The sequence below is a fragment of the Terrapene carolina genome, unplaced genomic scaffold (genome assembly GCF_002925995.2).
Source record: "Terrapene carolina triunguis isolate 2854851 unplaced genomic scaffold, T_m_triunguis-2.0 Scaffold310, whole genome shotgun sequence".
NCBI classification, from domain to species: Eukaryota; Metazoa; Chordata; order Testudines; family Emydidae; genus Terrapene; species Terrapene triunguis.
In genome coordinates, this window is record NW_020664661.1 from 5,162,316 (window position 1) to 5,184,168 (window position 21,853).

Sequence of the window (21,853 nt, forward strand, 5' to 3'; positions counted from 1 at the left end):
GTGACTTTATTTCCTTTGAAAGAAAGCTGGGGGAACGGGGAGGGTGGGTTGCTTACAGAGAATGAATGAGTCAATAAAGGGGGCTGGTTTTCATGAAGGGAGAAACAAACAGAAATTTCACACTGTAGCCTGGCCAGTCATGAAACTGGTTTTCAAAGCTTCTCTGATGCACAGCGCTTCCTGGTGTGCTCTTCTAATTGCCCTGGTGTCTGGCTGCGCGTAATCAGCAGCCAGGCGATTTGCCTCAGCCTCCCACCCTGCCATAAAGGTCTCCCCCTTACTTTCACAGAGATTGTGGAGCACACAGCAAGCAGAAATAACAATGAGGAGATTTCTTTGGCTGAGGTCAGAGCGAGTCAGTAGCGATCGCCAGCGACCTTTTAAACGGCCAAATGCACATTCTACCACCATTCTGCACTTGCTCAGCCTGTAGTTAAACAGCTCCTGACTCCTGTCCTGTGTATGGCTTCATGTAGGGGTAGGCTGGGTCTCCAAGAATAACTATTGGCATTTCAACATCCCCAACGGTCATTTTCTGGTCCGGGAAGTAAGTCCCTTGCTGCAGCCCTTTAAACAGAGTAGTGTTCCTGAAGATGCGAGCATCGTGAACCCTTCCCGGCCAACCCGCGTTGATGTTGGTGAAACGTCCCTTGTGATCCGCAAGTGCTTGCAGCACCATTGAAAAGTACCCCTTGCGGTTTATGTACTGGGTACCCTGGTGCTCCGGTGCCAAGATAGGGATGTGGGTTCCATCTATCGCCCCACCACAGTTAGGGAATCCCATTGCAGCAAAGCCATCCACTATGACCTGAACATCTCCCAGAGTCACTAGCTTTTGTAGCAGTACTTCAGTGATTGCTTTGGCTACTTGCATCACAGCAGCCCCCACAGTAGATTTGCCCACTCCAAATTGATTCCCGACTGACTGGTAGCTGTCTGGCATTGCAAGCTTCCACACGGCTATTGCCACTCGCTTCTCAACTGTGAGGGCTGCTCTCATCTTGGTATTCTGGCGCTTCAGGCCAGGGGAAAGCAAGTCACAAAGTTCCAAGAAAGTGCCCTTACGCATGCGAAAGTTTCGCAGCCACTGGGAATCGTCCCACACCTGCAACACTATGCGGTCCCACCAGTCTGTGCTTGTTTCCCAGGCCCAGAATCGGCGTTCCACGGCTATAACCTGCCCCATTAACAGCATGATCTCCAAAGCACCGGGTCCCGCGGTTCGATAGAATTCCATGTCTATATCCTCATCACTCTCGTCGCCGCGCTGCTGTAGCCTGCTCCTCGCCGCCTGGTTTTCCAGGTTCTTGTTCAGCATAAACTGCACAATAAGGCGCGAGGTATTTACAATGTTCATGACTGCTGTCTTGAGCTGAACAGGCTCCATGCTTGCCGTGGTATGGCGTCTGCACTGTTCACCCAGGAAAAAGGCGCGAAATGGTTGTCTGCCGTTGCTTCCTGGAGAGGGGGGAGGATATACCCAGAACCACCCGCGACAATGTTTTTGGCCCCATCAGGCATTGGGATCTCAACCCAGAATTCCAATGGGCGGAGGAGACTGCGGGAACTATGGGATAGCTATGGGATAGCTACCCACAGTGCAACGCTCCAGAAATCGACGCTAGCCCCGGTACATGGACGCACACTGCCGAATTAATGTGCTTAGTGTGGCTGCATACATTCGACTTTATACAATCTGTTTTCCAAATTCGAATTATATAAATTCGGATTAATCCCGTAGTGTAGACATACCCAAAGAAAGAACCTTGATGATGTTCAGCAAAGAAACTCTTCTGAATGCAACCGTAATGCAGTCCTGTCTCCTGAGTCTGTAGAAGGACAGTCTGAAATAACGGCTGAGGTGTAAACTGCTACATTGGTCTTAATAGTAAGTTAACTCTGAATCCTAGCTTCTAAATGTCAACCCAAACTACTTCACTGCTGCTCATTCATCTTGGACTATCCTGTATGCAAGGTCATTGTGGAAGCTTGTGACTCAAAGTAAAGATTTAATCTATCCCACATGGGAAAATGTTAGATGCTTACCAATTTCAAGTCACTTAATTCTTTATCGGACACTACTTGCTCTGTTTCCAGAGCAAAACTACTTGCCACTAGGAGTTAATCTCCCACATTAAAGTTAAATATGTTGCTGGAGAGTGGGGTGGTAAATTTACTTTTCATTAGAACCTTAGTTGCAACCTTAACTCTGCTTAGACATTACTGGTGTGTCCATATTACGCAGCACATGTGCAAGTCCTCTTTTTTTCTAGTACCAGTTTCTTGGCCATTGGGGGAACCTGTAACTAGAGTTGGTAGGAAAAGAGAATTTCTGTTCCATAAAAGATTCCAACATTTTTTATTTTTTGTTCCAAATTGAAACAAAAAGCTGAAATGTCCCAGGGAACAAATTCCAAAAAAAAAAATTCAGTTTAGGACTATCAGATGTTTTGATAAGGTAAAAATGCTTTGTTTCAGTAATGCCAATGCATAATATAAAATGTTAAATATAATATCCAATATTTTAATACAACAAAGATGACTTGTTGCTATTTTCCAGTCAACTCTTGTCAACTGACTCATTCCCTTGAAACATTTCAGTTTAGACAAAACTGCATTTTCCAACAGGATTATTCCATCGGAAACTTTGACCAACTCTACTCATATCCCTTCTACCCATGAGGTTGACATCAGTATTAGTAAATGGTACTGATTGACTCTGTGGAGCCTTTAACATCTCTGAAGTGAGAGAGCCAATGGCTTTCAATGAGACTTTATTTTAGTATCTCAGGCCAAACTATTGCTCAGTGTCATTGATGGAGTTCAAGAAAGACCCAAAACAAAGGAGGCATAGGCAAGGGAGAAGGAATGGCTCCTTCTCAGACTGGAAAAGAGCTGTTGATCAAAATGGAGATACCAGGAGAGACCTTTCTTAGCAGCAGCAGGATTATGAGAAGGGAGAGAGGTCAGTGTGAGATGAGTGGAATAGAACTTCTGAGGCTGGCTTGCAACAAATCTGAGCATTTTTAAAAAAGGAGGAGGGAATCTTGACTCAAGATCCTGGAATACTGAAATTTGAGTGTCATGGGATCACCTCTCTTTATGTGCAATAAGGTGGCTGGCAGGATTCTACATACTAGGGATTGGAGAGCTGGGCTATAGAGAAAGCAGTGGCGAAAGGCAAGAGGCAACTGACAGAGTGCTGACACTGTAATGACAGAAAGCAGTCTTGCAGAGGTGGTAGGAAGAGAGATCGTAATCCAGCATTATGGTTAGCACCAGCTTAGAGTACTGAGTTAAGGCGGTATAGAGATGGAGGCAATAACTGTGATGCACTTCCCCAGAAAGTGCGGGGAATACCAGCTTACTAAACACCGTCAGCTGGTGAGTAGGATTCAATGGCCCTTCTTTAATTCCACTTTCATGGCCTTTAGCTCACTTGGATTCCACACATACCCAGGTCACATTCCTTTCCTTTCCGATTGGCTTTTGGTTGCAGTGCATGCAAATCACAGAGGAGGAAAGGCCTCCCCTTCTTAAAAGGGGGAGATCAGGAGTGGCCAGAGTTAGTCAAGACTGAGCAACATTAAAGCAGTTGTGTTTCCAAGGAGTCTTCTAGTGTGGGACTGGCTGATTCTTCATGGAGACAAGTGAGTAAGGAGGCAGATTTGGGTCAAGTAATTTATAAGTGAGGAAATGGTGGAACTGAGGCAGATGTACTTTATGCAAAGGGTAATAACCGACAGTTAATGGGAGCACGGTAGCAATAGGAATGCGGGAATCCAAGAATTCCTTCTGGAGCAGGTGACTAAGATCTTGGGATGGGTCCTCTTTAACTCTCCAGTTGTGGGGCAAAGTTTGCTTTCCCTGCTTGCTGAACTTCTTCTCCTAGAGCCAAACATCTCCTGGGCAAGCAGACACGTAGGAATTGCTAATTCCATGCACTTCCTGATTCCCCTGATTGCCCATGAAGAACAGGGTTAGATGTTTAGTGTCCAGAAAAGAAAGGTGAGGAGAGTGATGTTTGTTGGCTTAAATGAGCGGCCAGTTCTGTTAATGAACTACCACCTGTCAACACATGAGGGAGCTCTTACCGCTAGAAAGGAACATGGTGCACTGCACGGGACTGAAAGGCATAGAGGTCTGTGGTTCCCATGCAGAATATGAGGTGAGCAAATGCGTACTCAAGAATTTAGCTGTGAATTGTGCGAGGGTAGGGGAGTGAATGTCGTAGTGTTCATGTACAAACTGCTCACTATTTGGTCTTCCTTGGGCCAGGATTATTCATTTGGAACAAAAACATATAACACTGGGCACCTAATTAATTGCTAGCATAATCCCTCCCTGGTAGAGTTCCACCCTGGAGGGCTAGGTGTCTTTCATCCTAAGGGGCTTTACAAACTGGAAGTGACTTCTGTCAGCTTCTAAATCTGCTTCTGAAATGCAGCCACTGTGGAGCTGAAACGGGACCGATGGTGCAGTACTGCACAAGAGTTTAGGACTGGAAGGGAAGGAGAGTCTTGTGTCTGTTTAAAAGACCAGGGGCCATTTAGTCAGATACTAAGTCAAATTCAGGCCTAGTGTGAATGAGTATGTGCAGTGGCTTTGAGCTGTTTACTGTTAATCACGGGTCTGATGTGGCTGTCCTGTTATTTCCGGCCTTGTCTTGGGGTCACTGCTCTTTGTAAACTTCTGCTGGCTGAAATGATGACATTGGTAGACAGGCCAAGTGCACGTGCATCTGAAGGACAAATTCCCCTCTATCCCCACAAGCAGGCCTGCTGCTTGCTGACTTCCTACCCTTACTTTCCCCATACAGCCATAGTGAGCCTGAATATTCAAGGCATTCATCCTCTCCTGAGGCAAACCTGTAGGCCGGTGAGTGAGAACTCTCCTTATTTGCAGAGAAACGTGTGCCCTATTTATATTCCCACCTTCCTTTCAGCTGCCAAAACCTTCCCATCCACACCTGTGACCCTATCCCTCATTAGCCACATGACAGGGGTCACTCTGAGACAGGGCGCTGGAACAATTTGTATAGTGGGGGTGCTGAGAACCATTAAAGCAAACTGTAAACCTTGGATATAATGGAAACCATTTCAAGCCAGGGGGTGCAGCACCCCCTGCACCACTAGTTCTAGCACCTATGCTCTGAGAATCTGGTCAGATGGGGGAATCAGTGCTTCCGTTGGAAATAAAATCCAAAGCAAAACTTTCTGTACACACGCAATGCCACTGCTGCTCTTCCAGGCACAGCATCACAAGGAAAGGGATGAGTACTGGGGTTTGTCTACCTAAGTCTTACTAGTTAAAATAAAGGGGTGATTTAAACCAGCTTAGTTAAACCAGTGCAGACCGCTGTACGAACCCTCTTATTTTGGGCAAAGAGTGGCTTATATTGGTTTTGTTTGAACAGACCCCTTATTGACTAAAATTAAGGCCCTATCTACACTTAAAACTTGTTGGTCAGAGGGTTGAAAAAAATCAAACCCAAATCCACTCCCCTCTGTGACCTAGCTGACAAAACCCCCAGTGTAGTGCAGCTGGGCTGGCATAAGAGGATTCTGCTTGTTGCCATAGCTCACACTGTTCTGGGAGGTGGTGTTCCTAGACCCACTGAATTCCCTCTTCTGTTGGTGTATGTGTGCCTACATGGTAGGGCTATACTGGCAGAGATGTATGGTAGATATAGCCTTGGTCAAAGTGAAATAGAGATTAATTCAAACAAAAGCAGAATAAGCCACTCTTAACCCAGAACAAGAGGATCTGAACAGGGGCGTGTGCTGGTTTAACTAAACTGGCTTAAAGTGCCACCTTTAATTAAAGGGATGCATCTTGCTTTAGGTTTAGGCTGTTTCATTTCAAGTATGCGTGGGCACCCGTTTTCGGAAGAGGGCCCCCTGTGTGAAATAAGTGCCCACACAGATGAGAACTGCACCACCTAGGGTGGGAATTTAAACCAGCTGAGTCGCCTTGGTTCCCCTCACTGTACAGACAAGGTCTCAGGAACATCGCTGATGGCAAAGGCTGGGATCTGCCCACTTTGGGGAAGTCAGGAAGGGAGCCCTGGGGGCCCAGCCCGGCTGCGATACCAGGGTAGTGCCAGGCCCTGGTCTGTTGGTTCGCCAGGGGCAGTTTGAGGCTCCGTGCTGCGGAGGGAGGCAGGGAGGATCGGCGGCCCTGCCTGCAGGGAGTGCGCAGGGGGCCGGACGGGGCTGGGAGCGGGGCACTGAGGCAGCGAGTGGAGCGTGGCTGGCTGGGGGTGGGAGCGTTAGGGGGGTGGGCCGGGAGAGGAGCCGGTAGTGGCGCTCTGCAGTGTAGGCGCAGAGCGCAGCGGCCGCGCTCGCAGGGAAGGAGCCGGCGCCCAGGCGGTTCTGCCCCGGAGGGGACCGCGGCTGCAGCCGGCCTCGGCCAAGGCGGGGCGGGTGCAGCGAGGGGAGGGCGGCAGCCCCCGGCGCTGACTCGCGGCGGAAGTGGCCAGAGGAGGAAATTCCCACTCGGCTGCCGGCTGCAGCCAGTGTCCTGTCCCGCGGCCGCAGCTCCCCAGCGCCCCGGCCAGGAGCCGCTGCCGGGGATGTGAAGGCGCCCAACCCCCGGATCATGGCCAGCCCAGGTAGGTTCCCCGCACGGCCACCCCTGCGGCTCGGATCCCCGCAGAGCCCCACCGGGCGCCGCGCCCCCAGCCCGGACCATGCCGGGGTCCCTCCCCGGGCGCGCTCGCCTCTCGCCCCCCCGCGTCCGCGGCCTTCCCTGCCCCCCGCTCGGGGGCGCTCGCTGCGCAGAGGGAGCCGCCTGTCACTGCCCGGGCTTTCTAAGACCGTCGCCCCCCACGTGCCCGCTAGCGGGAAAGCGGGGGGCGATGGCTGTGTAGGTTCCCCGCGGTGAGACCCTTGTGTGAGCGCTGGGCATCCCAGTCTCTAGAGAATAGCTGGCTGTGCCCAGACTGGCCGCTGCACCTGCTGCCTTCCGGCCAGCCTCTGTGCCCCAGGGAACTGCTGCTTGCAAGCCAGTGCCAGTGGCTGCTTCATCCCATGGCTCTTCCCCGCCTGGGGTGAGCTGATGGCCCCTGGCCACCAGTGCTCTTCAAAGTGGGCCCCCTGGCCACAGGACCCAGCTGGCAATGCTGTTGGAGTCCGAGGCCATGAGTTAGGTCATGCAGGGTGAGTGAACTCCATCTCTGCACCCAAAAGGTCCAATGGCTAGCACTCAGCCCTTGCCTATTGTCTAGTTGCCCCCCGACCTCTGTGGATTGACCGTGGGACTCGACACCTGGGATGCTGTGAAGGTCAAAACTATAACTGGGTTCAAGAAAGAATGAGATAAGTTCACGGAGGATAGGTCCATCAGTGGCTGTTAGCCAACACGGTCAGGGATGCAACCCCATGCTCTGGGTGCCCCTAATACTCTGACTGCCAGAAGCTGGGACTGGGTGACAGGGGACGGATTGAAATTGCCTTGTTCTGTTCATGCTCTCGGAAGCATCTGGCATGTGCCACGAGGCTAGATAGACCATTGGTCTGACCCAGTATAGCCATGCTTATGTTAAGCAGTCTCATTGCATGCCACAGTTAATGCTATCCAAAGGGAAGGAATGGAAGGAGCAATTCATGTGGGGCACCGCTAGGAACAGCACCTATTGGATATTGCCTTGGGGAAGAAACCTAACTGTAACTCTTTCTCAGGCTACGTCTTCACTTCCAAAAAGTTTGCACAGCAAGATAAGTGCAGGTTATTAGCTAGGTCACTGTAATCCTGCCTCCTCTTCCCCGGCCTTTTCGAGCATGTCTACACTGCACACTAAACCCAGACTCTTACTCAGGTTTGAGCCCAAGCTCCCTTTTCATCCACATACAAATCAGTCTGACTCGGGTCGGCTGGCACTCAGGACCTGGGTCCAAGGACCCTGCTAGGGGGTGGGTCAGAGCCCGAGTCCTGCTCAGACTCATGTCCAAGTCCTGTTATTTTGTAGTGTGGATGCAGCTCAAGCCACAGCCCTGAAACATCCATGTAGTGCAGCATGGATGCGTTAGCATGGCTGTGAGGCTCAAGCCCGGCAATTGTAAGCCCAGATTTACATTCAATGTGAAACATCAAGTCCACAAGCCTGGGTCTGTGGTTACAATTGAGTGTAGAGAACCTGCAGTGAAGACCTACCCTTAGGCTATAGCTATGCTGAAGTTAGAGGCTGCAGTGCAGGTAGGCAGACCTGTACTAGCTTTAATCTTGCTAGCACTGCTAAAAATTGCACTCAGACATGGCAGTATGGACCCCAGCAGGGGCTAGCAATGTGAGTACTTACCCAGGGTTCCAGGCAAGCTTCTACAGGTTGCTCTGAAGCCTGTTCTGCCAGACCTGCTATTTTAGCTGTGCTAGCTAGATTAAAGCTAGTGCTGTGTGAGCATGCCTATCCTGACTCTGACTGCAGTGTAGACATACCCTAGGGCCTACGCGGGGTTAATGTGTATCACCCAGAATGAGTTAATTCATATTGATATGGGTAAGATGGAATGGTACCCATGGTGCAGTGTTTGTTTCCTCCACAGCATTACATGGGGGAGTGCAGTGTGTTGGGGGCACATCCCGTTCTTCCCTGTGGAATTGGGCAGGAGGGTTCCACCCCATAATCCATGGGGGGTCCTCAGGATCTATCTTGCAACACTCATAGATGGCCCAGGCCTTCACAAAGCTCCCTGGGCTCCTCCATGGCAGCCTGCTTCCCTCAGGCTGATGTCATGGGGCTATGCAATTTTTGCTAGCAGAAGCAATATTCACCCTGCTGCATCCCACTCTGAATATGGCTGGTGGGGAGAGGAGAGGTGCATAGTGCTGACTCAACGCTCCTAACGTCTGGGCATACTTCAAAGTGGAAAATCACCCAGGCAACACATCCATCCCCTTGCTTTGTCTCCCACAGTGCCCAGCCACATGGCAGGGTCTTCCATGGTTTCTTGATAAGCTTTCAGTGCCCATTATATGCCACTCTACTCCCATCCACGTGGCTGCCTTGTCTGTCATGATCCTCTGCACCAAACAGCTCAAGGTAGCCTATAACCTATCATAGGCTGTGGTAGAAAAAAACGGATATCTCTCTCGGTAAGAAGTCCATGGCTAAAATTTAATGTCATTGGCTTAGGGCCTTTGACTCCAATGGGAACAGGATCTGGTCTTTGTTGTGTAAGCCTTCATTGCTGGCACTGAATGTGCAAGTTCCCCTTATTGCATTTGCAGGGGAAATTACGTGTTTGCGCTTTTTCTCTTTCTCTAAAAGGGGAAAAAACGTGCCATCTTAATGGTGTGAAGCAACTTTAGCGTTTCACTGATGCATGTCTCCTTGTGATGTAAAAATAATTCAGACTGAGGTCTCAAGGGACAGGCAGGCAGATACCAAAAATTACTTTCTCTTCATTAAACAAAATCTTGTTCTAAGTGGCAAGCAGAACTGCGTTAGGATCACACACTATCTAATGCAAATCTTGTGTTCTTATCACTGAGAGATGATCTTGCTCACAAGGTTTTTATCTGGTTATTTTTTCAGCTATTTCCCCTTATTTTGCTTGTGACACTTTAAATAAAGTGCTGGTTTCCGGGTGCAGTAAACCTGGGAGCCTTTGATAACATGTTAGTTAATAATTATTGAGGCGATTAGGTTGTTGCTTTGTTACACAGTTCAGCTAGAGAATGCATGCTTAGGATTCCTGTATAACTTGCATGCATGAAGGATTCCTGTATAACTTAAACCCAATAGGCCTGGGAGGTGCTGAGCACCTTAATTCCCATTGACTCACTGGGAGATGAGGGTAGTCAGCATCTCTTGGAAATGCTATCACTCTGAAGGATTCAGACCTATTCATATTAATGTAGTCTTTATATAATATATGCTGTGGCTTCACTTGAAGTCACTGGCTATTCTCTTCAACAGGAGGAAAATTGGATCCTCTATCAAATACCAATATTTGATTCCCTGGAAAATATAATGGTTTTATTTATGCTTTCCATCCAGACAGATCCCAGAGCACGTCATCGACTGATAGTACATATGATGGGCCAAATGCAGCCATTGCTCTAGCTCCACTGAAATTAGTCAACTTATAGCATGGGTGAATTTGAGGAGTTCCCTCTCCTAGCCTTTGTTTAGACTGAGCTCCTTGAGGCAGTGACTCTATGTCTATACTCCAAACGAAGGTGTGATTGGAGCAGGGGTCGGCATACCCATGCCAGCTTTGATCTAGCCAGCACGGGTAACAATAGCAATTAAGACGCAGCAGCACGGACCCTGGTACGGACACTGTATACATACCTAGAGTCCCCGGTCGGCTTGAACAGAGGCAGTTCGCCCGTGCTGCCACGTCCTCACTACCACTCTTATCCATGCCAGCTAGATTAAAGCTAGTGGGGGTATGCGTACGCACGTTTCAATCACACCTTCATTTGTAGTGTAGACATATTCTGCCTCTGCACAGTGCCTAATACAATGGGTCTCCAATCTCAGTAGGCGCTTTCAGGCTAATTTATAATCTTATCATGCAAAATGGAATGATGTTGCAATGCAGCTTGTTTTACAGGGTAGACATTAAAGGGGGTAACTTCAGCTCAAATTTGGTGCAAAGCAGCCTTTGACACGTGGACATCTTTCCATGAAATGAAAATAATCTTAGAAAACTAATATGCTCCTGCAGTGATTGCAATGCTGCTGAACATGGGTTGGAGCCATCAGAGTGTCTTGTTATAAAGTAAAAGAAAACAGCCTTTCGTTCTCTAAGTTGAGCAATGCAGAAATTAAACAGTACCAGAAGCATAAACAAGACTTCAAAGTTCTTTAATTTTATCATAATCTAAGGTAAGGAAATGAGTTTGTGCAAAATGAGAATTACAAATATTTACTGTCTACTCTCTTTTTACATCATGCAAACTAACCTATGGAACTCACTGCCAACACATATAACTGAGGATAGGAACTTACTAGGAGAAAAGAGGTAGATCTGTAACTGTGGATTTCCTTATTCAGGCACAGCTGATAATTGTTGCCGTGTGCCTGGAAGCATGAGGGTTTATATTCCTTGAGCATTTACTTTAACAGACGTTGGGCGTGTTAGGAAGACACTCACCTTATGATCAGGTTATGCCATAACTTCCCATTCCTTGCACTTTTCTCTGGCACTGGCTGGTGCTTTTCAATGGCTATTAGCCAAGATGGGCAAGGATGGTGTCCCTAACCTCTGTTTGCCAGAAGCTGGGAATGAGCGACAAGGAATGGATCACTTGATGATTACCTGTTCTGTTCATTCCCTCTGGGGCACTGTCAGAAGACAGGATACTGGGCTAGATGGACCTTTGGTCTGACCCAGTGTGGCTGTTCTTATGTTCTTATGTGCTTGATGCTTCAGAATCAGGTACTGGGCCAAACCGACACAGGTCGGATCCAGTGTAGTAAGTTCTGTGTTCTCCCACTGGCAAGAAGGGGAAGTGAGTAAAGAGTAGGCATGGTTGCTGCTGACGTCTTAACTGACTATTTCTAGACTGCTTGAGGTTTAGTTTTCTTTAAAATAGTCAAAACTCCTGACTCTCAGACTTAAGCATATCTGTATAAACAGAGTGTTAGAGCATTTGATTATAACACGAGGGGATTTCCTTGGTTCTGTTTCTCTGTGGACCAACACTCACATGTTCAACACCTCCATCCCACTGGCTCTAAACAAGCTAACGTTTTGCAGCCTTGGTTCAGAGGTGGAGCGGTTGTGGAATCCATACATTCGTTACCCTAGCACAGGTCTGTTAGGGGGAAAGAGAGGCTGGCTAGGAGAATTATGGCTGTGGAGGGCACAGTTGACATGTACTCACCAACAGGTGTCATGTGCCTCCCTGCATAGCTGCTCACCACAGTGCAGTGGTCACAGGGCTCTGGCTATGCCCCCTCTGTAGAGGTAAATGGTACTAATAGAGCTAGTAGCCTGGATGTACTGGCTATCAAATTATGGCTGCATCTTGTGCACAAAGTGCTAGAGGAAGGAGGCACCCTGTTCCCTTGTGTCCTTGCACTGGTGCGGCCTCAAAATGCTTACACAACTTAAAATTCACAGGAAGGTTTTGCAGTGTTTCCTAAAGACAGTCAGATTCCGGTTTTGCTCATCTGGGAGTTTGTTCCAAAGTTAGATCCTATCAACTAAGAATGTCCCCAGTTCTCATATGCTTTGGGCTGAGCTTTGGGATCTGCATCTTCCCAGAGAAATACAGCTGTCCTAGTAGTTCATTTATAACTCTGGCTTCATTGTAGCTGGGGCATGATCCATTAATTGTTGGAGTCTAATAGCTGCTGCTTTGGCCACTGCTAGAGCCTGTCTGCAGACTAAGGAAACCATCACTGCACTGGTACACTTGGGTAACACTGTCATGCCTCATTTCTCAGCCATAAGGGTTAGAATCAGCTTCAATTTAGAAGAAAAATAATGGTTTGTCTGTCATTGCATGACTGGGACCCACCGACCCAGGCACTTGTCTGCCTTAATTCAGCCCTCTGCACAAGCCACAATGAAGGCCCTGGATACTTTGGCTAACTGAACCTAATTTCTCTTGCAAGGCTCCTGGGTTCAGCAGCGTAATGGAATCTTTTGAGGCTGCTTAATTTTGATTTGATATTAATGAATTAAATATGGACATTTAACTTGTGCAGTCACCTGTCTTGATAAATCCACACTTACGCTGTCCCCAGATTACCAGAAGTTTTGCTATACTAAACCAGAGATTGACACCTATTTCTCTTATAAAAGCTTTTTTATTTTTTCCTGATGGGGTTGGGTGCACTGGGGGTTTGGACACATTGAGAGGCAGGTTGGGAGCATAGGAAAGGCAGATTAGGAGAAACATCCAGCTAAAATGAACGGCACTGAAATTAACAATGAAAACTGAACTGTAATCTTCAGGTTTTAGAGTCAATGCCCCATTTTGGTGAATGGGGAAGTTCATACTTTAAGGATCTCTTTAGACATGGGGATATAACACTGCATCAGTTCACTTTGGCTCACCCTTCAAGGCTTTCCTCACAGCCAGAAGTGCTTATATTCTAGAGCATGAGTATGAAACAAATAGTGGAGAGGCATGGGCTCTCCTGGAATAGGAGGCTCTGGCTGTAATACTGACAGATGCTTTGGTGCTGCCAGAAGGCTGAGTTTTAGTGTTTGCTATGTTGATTCCTTCTCTCCAAGCACAATCTGCTAAACTTCAGGCAAAAAGCTTCCTTCGTGGAAGTTAAAGGAGAGGAGGTCAAAACTGGGCTTGCAGAGGAGAGGATCTGAAGCCTGAACTATGGGGTTGCTGTTGTGGCTCCATACTGTAGGCTCTGGGGGACTGAGCTGACTCATTTCAGCTACACACACGCACATGCCGCCCAGGCAGTTTGCATGGCGCTAAGAAGCGAGCAAACGCCTGACCCCCATGAAGACCATGGTAGCTTCCCGTAAGTCTTGAGGCACCTTGTCTAAATAAAGATGTTTCTTTTTCTAGGTGTGCTATATTTAGCGCCGACTCCTTCTCCTGAGCATTTAACTTATAGGACACACTTACAAATCTGCAAAGTCCCTGTCATCAATTTGAATTCAGTTTTCACCCTAGGGGGACTTTTTTTCCCCATTAGACTCTTTAACTCCCCCCCCCCCCCTCCCCCCCCCCCCCCCCATCTGAAAATTTCCACCTGTGACTTGTCTCACTCAAAACAGGGCCGGAAATCCCCCTCTCCCCTGCAAGGGTGGCTCGAGAGAATGGAAGAGCTACTACTCGGATTTTAGAACAGGAAATGCAAGTACAAGTTTAGCTATCCTTACAGCTGTTCTGTGAATGCAAATGCCACTTGTTCATTCTCTCTGCATCTGCTCTCCTAATGTCCCATCAGGTTCTGCTTGTTTCACAAATTAGAAGACACGAGAATTTGCTTCTCTGCTCCAAAACTGAGGTAAGATTCTGTCTGCAGAGCTTAATACTTCTCTCTGCTTTCACCTTGCATCTGCACAGGAGCCCCTGGGGGATGCGACGTGCTGATTGTGTACGCCAGGGATGCCAGTGAATGGTGTCAGTACCTTCAGAACCTCTTCTTCTCGTGCCGGCAAGTCCGAAAGCAGTGGGTTCTGAGCTACGAAGTGGAGTACGGGGCTGCCATTCCCTGGGAGGAGTTCGACCGATTCAGCAGCAGCCGATGCATCATCGTGTTGCTGTCTACCGAGCTGGTGCAGAACTTTTACCTCCCTGACGTCCTTGGGAGCCTGCAGGAAGCTTTGAGGCCCCCGCACAAAGTGGTCAAGCTGTTCTGCGGAGTGGAGGATTGTGATGACTATTTAGGGTTTTTCAAGGACTGGGCCCAGTGGAAAGAGCTCACCTATGATGATGAGCCAGATGCCTACATTGCAACAGTCAAGAAGGCTATTTCAGAAGGTAAGGTGGCAGGCTGGGATTCATGGCTCTTTGGTCGGGGGAAGGAAGGGTGCATGTTATTACTGATCCCTCTTTGGAGCTGTTCACATATTCTTCTGAAATATAAAAATAAAGTCTGGCCTATAATCCTCTGGAAATTCGGGAGCTCTCCAGACCCATTTTCCTCCACCCCACCCACCAGCTCCATGTCAACAAGCTGCAAAGCATTTGGGAATTTGGATGGCATGTTAGCTATTAATACTTGAGGGTTGCCTGTGTAATGGGATGTGCTGTCGAATGTTTGGGAAGCTAGCATGTCTTCAGAGCTCTGTCCATTCTTCACTGCAGTGATACTGACCCAGGCTCATAAAAAATAGGAGGCTGCACTGCTAGGTTAGCTTGTCCCCCATATAGGAGCCAATGTATGATTGTCCTCTACAGCAGTGGTGCCCAACCGTATTACATAGGAGGGCCACATAAACCTAAGTACGATCTTTTGTGGGCCAAACAGATTCTATATATTTTAATAAGATGTAAAGTCACCTGTATTGATTTATATTTTAAGTTCAGCTTTTTTTGTATGTATTTAGATAGGTTGTTTCTGTGTACAGTGTTGTCTGTTTACACACTTATGTAAACTAAAATGATGTAAACGTGCCAACAAAAAGTTAATGAATTGTCCGTTAGTATATTGTGTTGAAGCAGGCCAGGGGCCTTATGAGATGGCCCGTGGGCTGTAGGTTGGGCACCCCTGCTCTACAGTATATTGTCCAGTACTCTCCTTTAAATCATAGGTGCAACAGCATTGGAAAATCTGGGCAATAGAGAAGACACCAGCACTTGCTACAAATCCACTGCAGGTGTATTTAGCATAGTCATAGCAGTTCAAAATAGCACCTTGATGCCTCTGGCACTATGTTGAGCCAAGCAGTCTGAAATGACCAACCCCCCTTTCAGTTCACAAGAGCTAGAGATTCTTTAAGTGCAGAAGTGGTAATGGACTCTAAACTAGAGAGGCCTGAGCCACAAAGTTCTGACTAGGTCTAAACTTCCCCAAACTCTGGGGATCTTGATAGGAGAGAGCCCTGAACAAGTTTTTATGGACCCAAATCATAGAAACTGTTGTGGGCTTTTGTGGTCAGACTACGGCCTAAAGTCAAGGACAGTGCCACATGGTGGCTAACTCAGGCCCAGTGTTACAAGGTGCTAAGCACCCTTCTCTCCCAGTAATCTCCATGGCTGTTGAGCGTCATTGGCACATCATAGGATCGTAGGGCTTATCTACACTAAAAAGTTCTGTCTCTTTGATTATAGTGGTTAAAGTTATAATTCAAGCAGTACAACCTCCTAGTGTAGACAGTGATACTAGTGTACAGGTATCTTACACTGGTATAACTGTTCCCATACAGCAAGGAGAGTAACTATACCAGTAAGTCATCTTTACACAGGTATAACCATAGCTAAAGCCATAGTCACAGACTGCGTTCCTCAGACCACTGCTCAGGCCACAGTGGAGTGCACACACTAGCCCAGTTTTGGACCCTCTGTTGAAATCCACAGAAATCACTTTGGATTCAAAATTGATAGGCTAGATATGGGGCCAAGGTAGAAGTTGTTTTTCTAAACTTGATGTGAATGGGGTCAAAGGCAGCTAAATTATTGCACCCTGAAATTAGAGACGTTACCAATTGTTTTGCCATTCTGCATCAAGGAAAAGCAGGAGACAGAATTTAGTGTAGCGCCTTCCCCTGGCTGAGTGCAGCACCAATATTTAGCTGATGAAATTGATTTCCAAAGTCACTATCTCTGTGGGTTTTGGACTGTCGGTACAGATTATTAGCTCCAGCAATCTTACATTAGCATGTCAGAGCTGGAGAACAATGACCTCTGAATGGGGGCAGGCAGGAGCCTCTAGATTCTGTTACGCAGAGATTGAGCTCAAGGTGCAACCTGACTGATGGGGCGGAATGTTTATGGGGGGGTGAAGGGGACAATATTAATTACAAGGCCTGTAATTACAAGGCCTAATTACAATAGCTCTCCAAAGACTTGCTGGAGTTTCTCCTGTCCTGCAATGGTACAGAAGCAAACAGGAAGGGGAAGGAGCTACTCCTACTTATCTCTTCTTCCTTCCAAGTGCCCAGTTCTCCTCATTCTTCCCCCGACCCTTTGACCCAGCATTTTGAGGGAGTGGCAAGGTGACCGGGGAAGAGGTGGCTTCTGTAGCAGACAAACCTGTGATTCTTAGCAGTGGGACTCCCTCTTGTCAAATCATAGAAGATTAGGGTTGGAAGAGACCTCAGAAGATCATCTAGTCCAACCCCCTGCTCAAAGCAGGACCATGCAAGCGCTCTTTTTTAATCCCCTTGGACATACAGCATATAGATGGAGACACCCAAAGGGAGAACAGGAGGCCAACATCCTCATCTGAGGCATCTGCCTTCTCCTCCTCACACCCTGGAGTTGTCTCACTTTGGACAGTAGCCAGGCATTAAGTCTTGGGAGTGGGGCATAAGGACCCTAGGCTTGGGGCGAGGGTGATAAGGGGAAGTGTGGGCTGTGGGTGCAAAGAGGGATGTGGGGATGGGGAGAAGCAAATGTGCTGAGTGGGTTGGGGCGGATCCGCTCACCCCGGTGGAGCCCTACTCCCATGTGCCTCCCAAGGTCATTGGGAGACAGGCTCCCATCACCAGGAGCATAGGAAGTGTGCTCTAGTGAGGCTGCCCTCCTGCAGCCCTGAGGAAGAGGGAAACCCACAGCCTCTTCCGCACTCCTTGGTCTCACATTATAGCAGCTATAAAAACCCCAGGGAATGCTCACTAGCAATCAAGGTGGAATTAAGGTTAAAGACGCTTGAGTCAATCAAGTGCAAATTACAGATTTTAACTTTGTGGAGAAGGTTTTAAATACCCCTGTTTGCTGGAAACCATTCAGGTTATGGTTCACCAAAGAAGGGACTCACCCACTGGAACTGTGTCCCAGAGACACCAACCTCAGTGCATGCAGAGTATTGAAAGTGTGTGCCAACGGCCTTGTCTCGTACAACGCGGGAGTCTCACTACCCTAACTCTCGCTCTCCATGCAAGCACTCTAGTGTAATCATCTGGGCACACACAGGACACATGTGGAGACATGCTAGCTCTATCTAATTAGTTGGATACCTGGCTGGCACAGGGAATTGGGGATGATCTTGCAAGGTGCCGAGAACCTGCTGGGAAATGCCAAATGCCCTTGACACCTTTCAGGACCAGCCTCTATGATGAAGTAAAGGATTCCTTTCTGTATTCTGCACTATCTAATGGGGAACTTGTACAACTCTTTGTGGGGGTGTATGACCATAAAGTAGCAACTGCTATACAAGTACATTTCTTGTTGGTAAAATACTAGGAGTCTGACTTTTTCAAGTTCAACCTTAATTCTTGCTCCATAGATTACCTTTCAATGTGACAGGCAAACGTACTGAAATCACTGATACTTGCCTGCAGCCTTTAGTACAATTTAATGATGATTTTTAAGGCAGATCATGTTTTAACTGACTTTTTTACATAATCAAAATGGTCCATACTTTTTTTAGTTGCCTTACTTGAACTCAAATGCATATACCACCACTTGGCTTTATTCTACCTTTGCTAAATATTTTGTCAGAAGAAAAGATAGTTTTAACTATCGAGTATTTTATTTATATAGCTCTCCTCAGGGAGTCTCTCCTAGTTTTCTCAAAGCAGTATAGTATCTGCTACGCTGGCTTTACTGGGTTCATTTTAACGTTAGAGTTACAGAAACCCTACTCCACTGAGTTCTAACTTGCGTGATGGAGTTTGGGGCTGTTGGGGGTGCATGGTGGGAAACAGTTCTAAAGGACTCAAGACAGGGTTCCTGTCAGCCTGATAGTACGAATTGTAAATCTGTCCAAGGTGTGCTTGTTTCAGGGCAAGAAATGTTTATCTCATGTAAAGTCTGTGAATTACCAGGAGACCAGCTGCTCTAATGTTTATTTCAAAAGGGAAGAGATCCCCAGGTGTACAATAGTACATAGTTCCTCTTTGGGTGAAATGGTGAACTGCCTTTCAATTGATTCTACAGTGTCACAATAGAATCCGCCATGAGGTTTAGGTGAAGTCAATTCTTAGGTAATTGACTTAAAGTGCATTTTGAGAACTGACATCTTCCCAAGCGAAACATGGGGTAGATACATAGTCCATGCCCCCTAGTGCTAGATGCCACACTGCCTAGCAGAAAGGGTGGCCTTGTGGTTAAGGCATTGGCTGGGCCTTAGAAGAACTGGGTTTGACTCCAGTCTCTGCAACATGCTTCCTGTATGATCCTGAGTAGGTCACTTAACCATTCCGTGCCATGGCCTACAATTTTTTACTGCTGTTGTGTCTCTTTCCCTACCCTGTCTTCTATTCAAATTGAAAGCTTTTCAGGGCAGGGACTCGCGGTTTGCCCTAGAAGAATGGGCTCTGATGTTGGTTGAGGCCTGTAGGTGCTATTGCTATAGTTATGGGTGCACTAGAAATGTACCCATGTCTCTGACACACCTGCACATGCTCACAGCACTGCAATGGCAGCATCAGCATAAAATGAAAAACTAAAACCATGGCAGAGTAATTAGGGAAAGCTTGAACTGTCTGTTAACTGAAAATTCGTGAGGGATTGATTGGCACATATAATAATGAGCCTCACAATGACAAGTAACTGGCAGCAAACTATCTGTCGGCTCTAGGGCAGTTTTTCTCTACCTTTTCGATACCAGGGACTGGCTTGCTGCCTTCCATGTGTGTCCGGGAGATTTCAGGGACCGGCGCCGGTCCATGGACCAGTTGTTGAGAAACATTGTGCTAGGGTAAGAAGGGCTGTCAGCATGTTCATGTTGTGTTTTGGGGACTGCAGTATTGCTTCAAGTGCAGCTGTCAGAATGTGATTCCGTTTGAACAGTGCTGCAGACTACCACCTGTATCATCACAGGCCGTGAGCTACTTTAACTGCTCTGCTAGTTCTGTTGAAAGTCAGAAAAGGAGAAACTCTTGTTTTGCCTTACTGATGGTAAACTGTGCACTGCTCATATTGAAGAGAGAGAAGCTTTTGAGCTTACACAGAGCTCTTCTTCTGGTCTGTGTAAACTCAGAAGCTTGTCTCTCTCTCCAACAGCAATTGGTCCAATAAAAATATTACCTCACCTACCTTGTCTGTCTAATATCCTGGAACCAACATGGCTACAACAACGCTGCCTGTGTCTAATGACGCATGCTTGCAGAGGCTGGTGGGAGCAAGGTGATGTGTGTAGTTAGAATGGTATGGCTCCTCAGTACTGACAAACATTAACTAAAGGAGATATGGAGTGTTCCAGTTACTTTCAAAGCTCTGATCCCCACAACACCTACTGATTAGCTCATTTCACAAAACTTTCAGTAAGCCAAGTGAAAGCTCAGAGGTCAAAACCTGGGAAAGTCAACTGCAGCCAGGGGTTTAGTGGCTTCTTGCTTGGAATAGGGACTCTGCCCAAAGTTGCTTAAAAATGAATTAAAGTTCTCCATCAATACACTTCAGACGTGGAGGAGGAGTGGAACTGAGATGTAGTGCAGGTATCTGGGGAGATCTGTGCTGAGACACCACACAAAGTACTCTTCCAAGAGAATGTAGGTTAGGGTGGCTGCTGGGTGTTTCCAAGGAAGTCTTGCACGGACAAAAGGAGTGTGGGAGAAATACGAGGAGGCTAGGAGGAAGGCTGGAGAGGAGTTGGTGAGCAGGAGGAAATGAGCAGAGATGCAGATTGGGCAGGAGTTCTGCAGAAACTTGAAGGCGAAGAACTTGAACCATGGTTCAGAAAGCTAGTGAATTAACTGAAAGTTAAACTGTTCCAAGATCTGGTACATGCTGTGTTTAGTCGTGGACCACAGCAGGAATCACTGATCATTTAAGGGACTAGTGAAAGCCTTTAAGGAATCACATATTGGACTACCAGGGCCAGAAATGAATTTGTGCCATTTGAAAGCTGTGGGAAAACGGGCTATGAAACTTTTAATCCTAGCAGGCTATGAAATAGCACTGACAATCTGTCTTACTCAGTACTGGGTTCGCTTACCTTCTTATGATCACAAACCTGAAGAGTAGACTAGTTTACAAGCTTCCCATGAGCTAAAGGCCTCATCAGACTTAAATTACAGGAAACAGGCTGATGTGCTATAAATGGCTCGATTTAGTTGTGGGTGGGAAATAAAGTAGCAGAAACCACATAAACCATGTCATGTGCAGGAAGGACAGTGAGGAAGTGCATGGCCTTCCTGGTTCTTTTTTGCTGGGTGGGTGAAACTATGAATGAAACTTCAGAGCAACTGGTCTTGCTTATCCAAATGGATTGGTTTCTACTCAGCACATTGCCAAAGTTTCAAAGTGCTTATATTTTTATTAGGGCTGTCAATTAATCGCAGTTAACTCATGCGATTAACTAAAAAAAAATTAATCGCGATTAATCGCACTGTTAAGCAATAGAATACCGATTGAAATTTATTAAATATTTTTGGATGTTTTTCTATATTTTCAAATATATTGATTTCTATTACAACACAGAATACAAAGTGGGCAGTGCTCACTTTATATTATTATTTTTGATTACAATATTTGCAAATGTAGAATTATGTACAAAAAAAACCTGCATTCAAAAATAAAACAATGTAAAACTTTAGAGCCTACAAGTCCACTCAGTCCTACTTCTTGTTCAGCCAACCGCCAAGACAAACAAGTTTGTTTACATTTATGGGGGATAATGCTGCCTGCTTCTTACTTATAATGTCACCTGAAAGTGAGAACAGGTGTTTGCATGGCACTTCTGTAGCTGGCGTTGCAAGGTATTTACATGCCAGATATGCTAAACATTCGTATGTCCCTTCATGCTTTAGCCACCATTCCAGAGGAATGCATCCATGCTAGGGTTACCATATTTGAACTTTCAAAAAAGAGGACACTCCGGGGGTGTGTGTGTGTGTAGCCCCGCCCCCTAGCCACTCCCTCCCAATTCCCGCCCCCCGACTGCCCCCCACAGAACCCCCAACCCATCCAACCCTCCCTGCTCCTTGTCCCCTGATCGCCCCTTCCCGGGACCCCTGCCCCTAATCACCCCCCGGGACCCCACCCCTTATCTAAGCCTCCCTTATCTTTGTCCCCAACTGCCCCCTCCTGAGACCCCCCCACCCTACCTGTCCCCTGACTGTTCTGACTCCTATCCACACCCCTGCCCCCGCCAGATCCCCGGGACTCCCACGCCTATCCAACCGCTGCCTGTTCCCTGACTGCCCCCCCCCCGAACCTCCAACCCATCTAACCCTCCCTGTCCCCTGACTGCCCCAATCCCTCTCCACACCCCTGCCCCCTGACAGGCCACCCCCAGAACCCCTGACCCATCCAACCCTCCCCCTGCTCCCTGTCCCCTGACTGCCCCAATCCCTCTCCACACCCC

General features: G+C 47.4%; 1 protein-coding gene across 1 annotated transcript in view; it reads left to right on the plus strand.

Moving 5' to 3' along the window:
• Positions 1–6,448: 6,448 nt before the first annotated feature.
• PIK3AP1 (phosphoinositide-3-kinase adaptor protein 1) overlaps positions 6,449–21,853 on the plus strand; it is a 73,679-nt gene continuing 58,274 nt past the window's right edge. The window contains exons 1-2 of the mRNA XM_024218759.3: positions 6,449–6,613; positions 14,002–14,418. Of these exons, the coding sequence (XP_024074527.2) occupies positions 6,601–6,613; positions 14,002–14,418 (430 nt within the window). The 5' untranslated portion in view covers positions 6,449–6,600. The remainder of the gene's footprint in view (positions 6,614–14,001; positions 14,419–21,853) is intronic.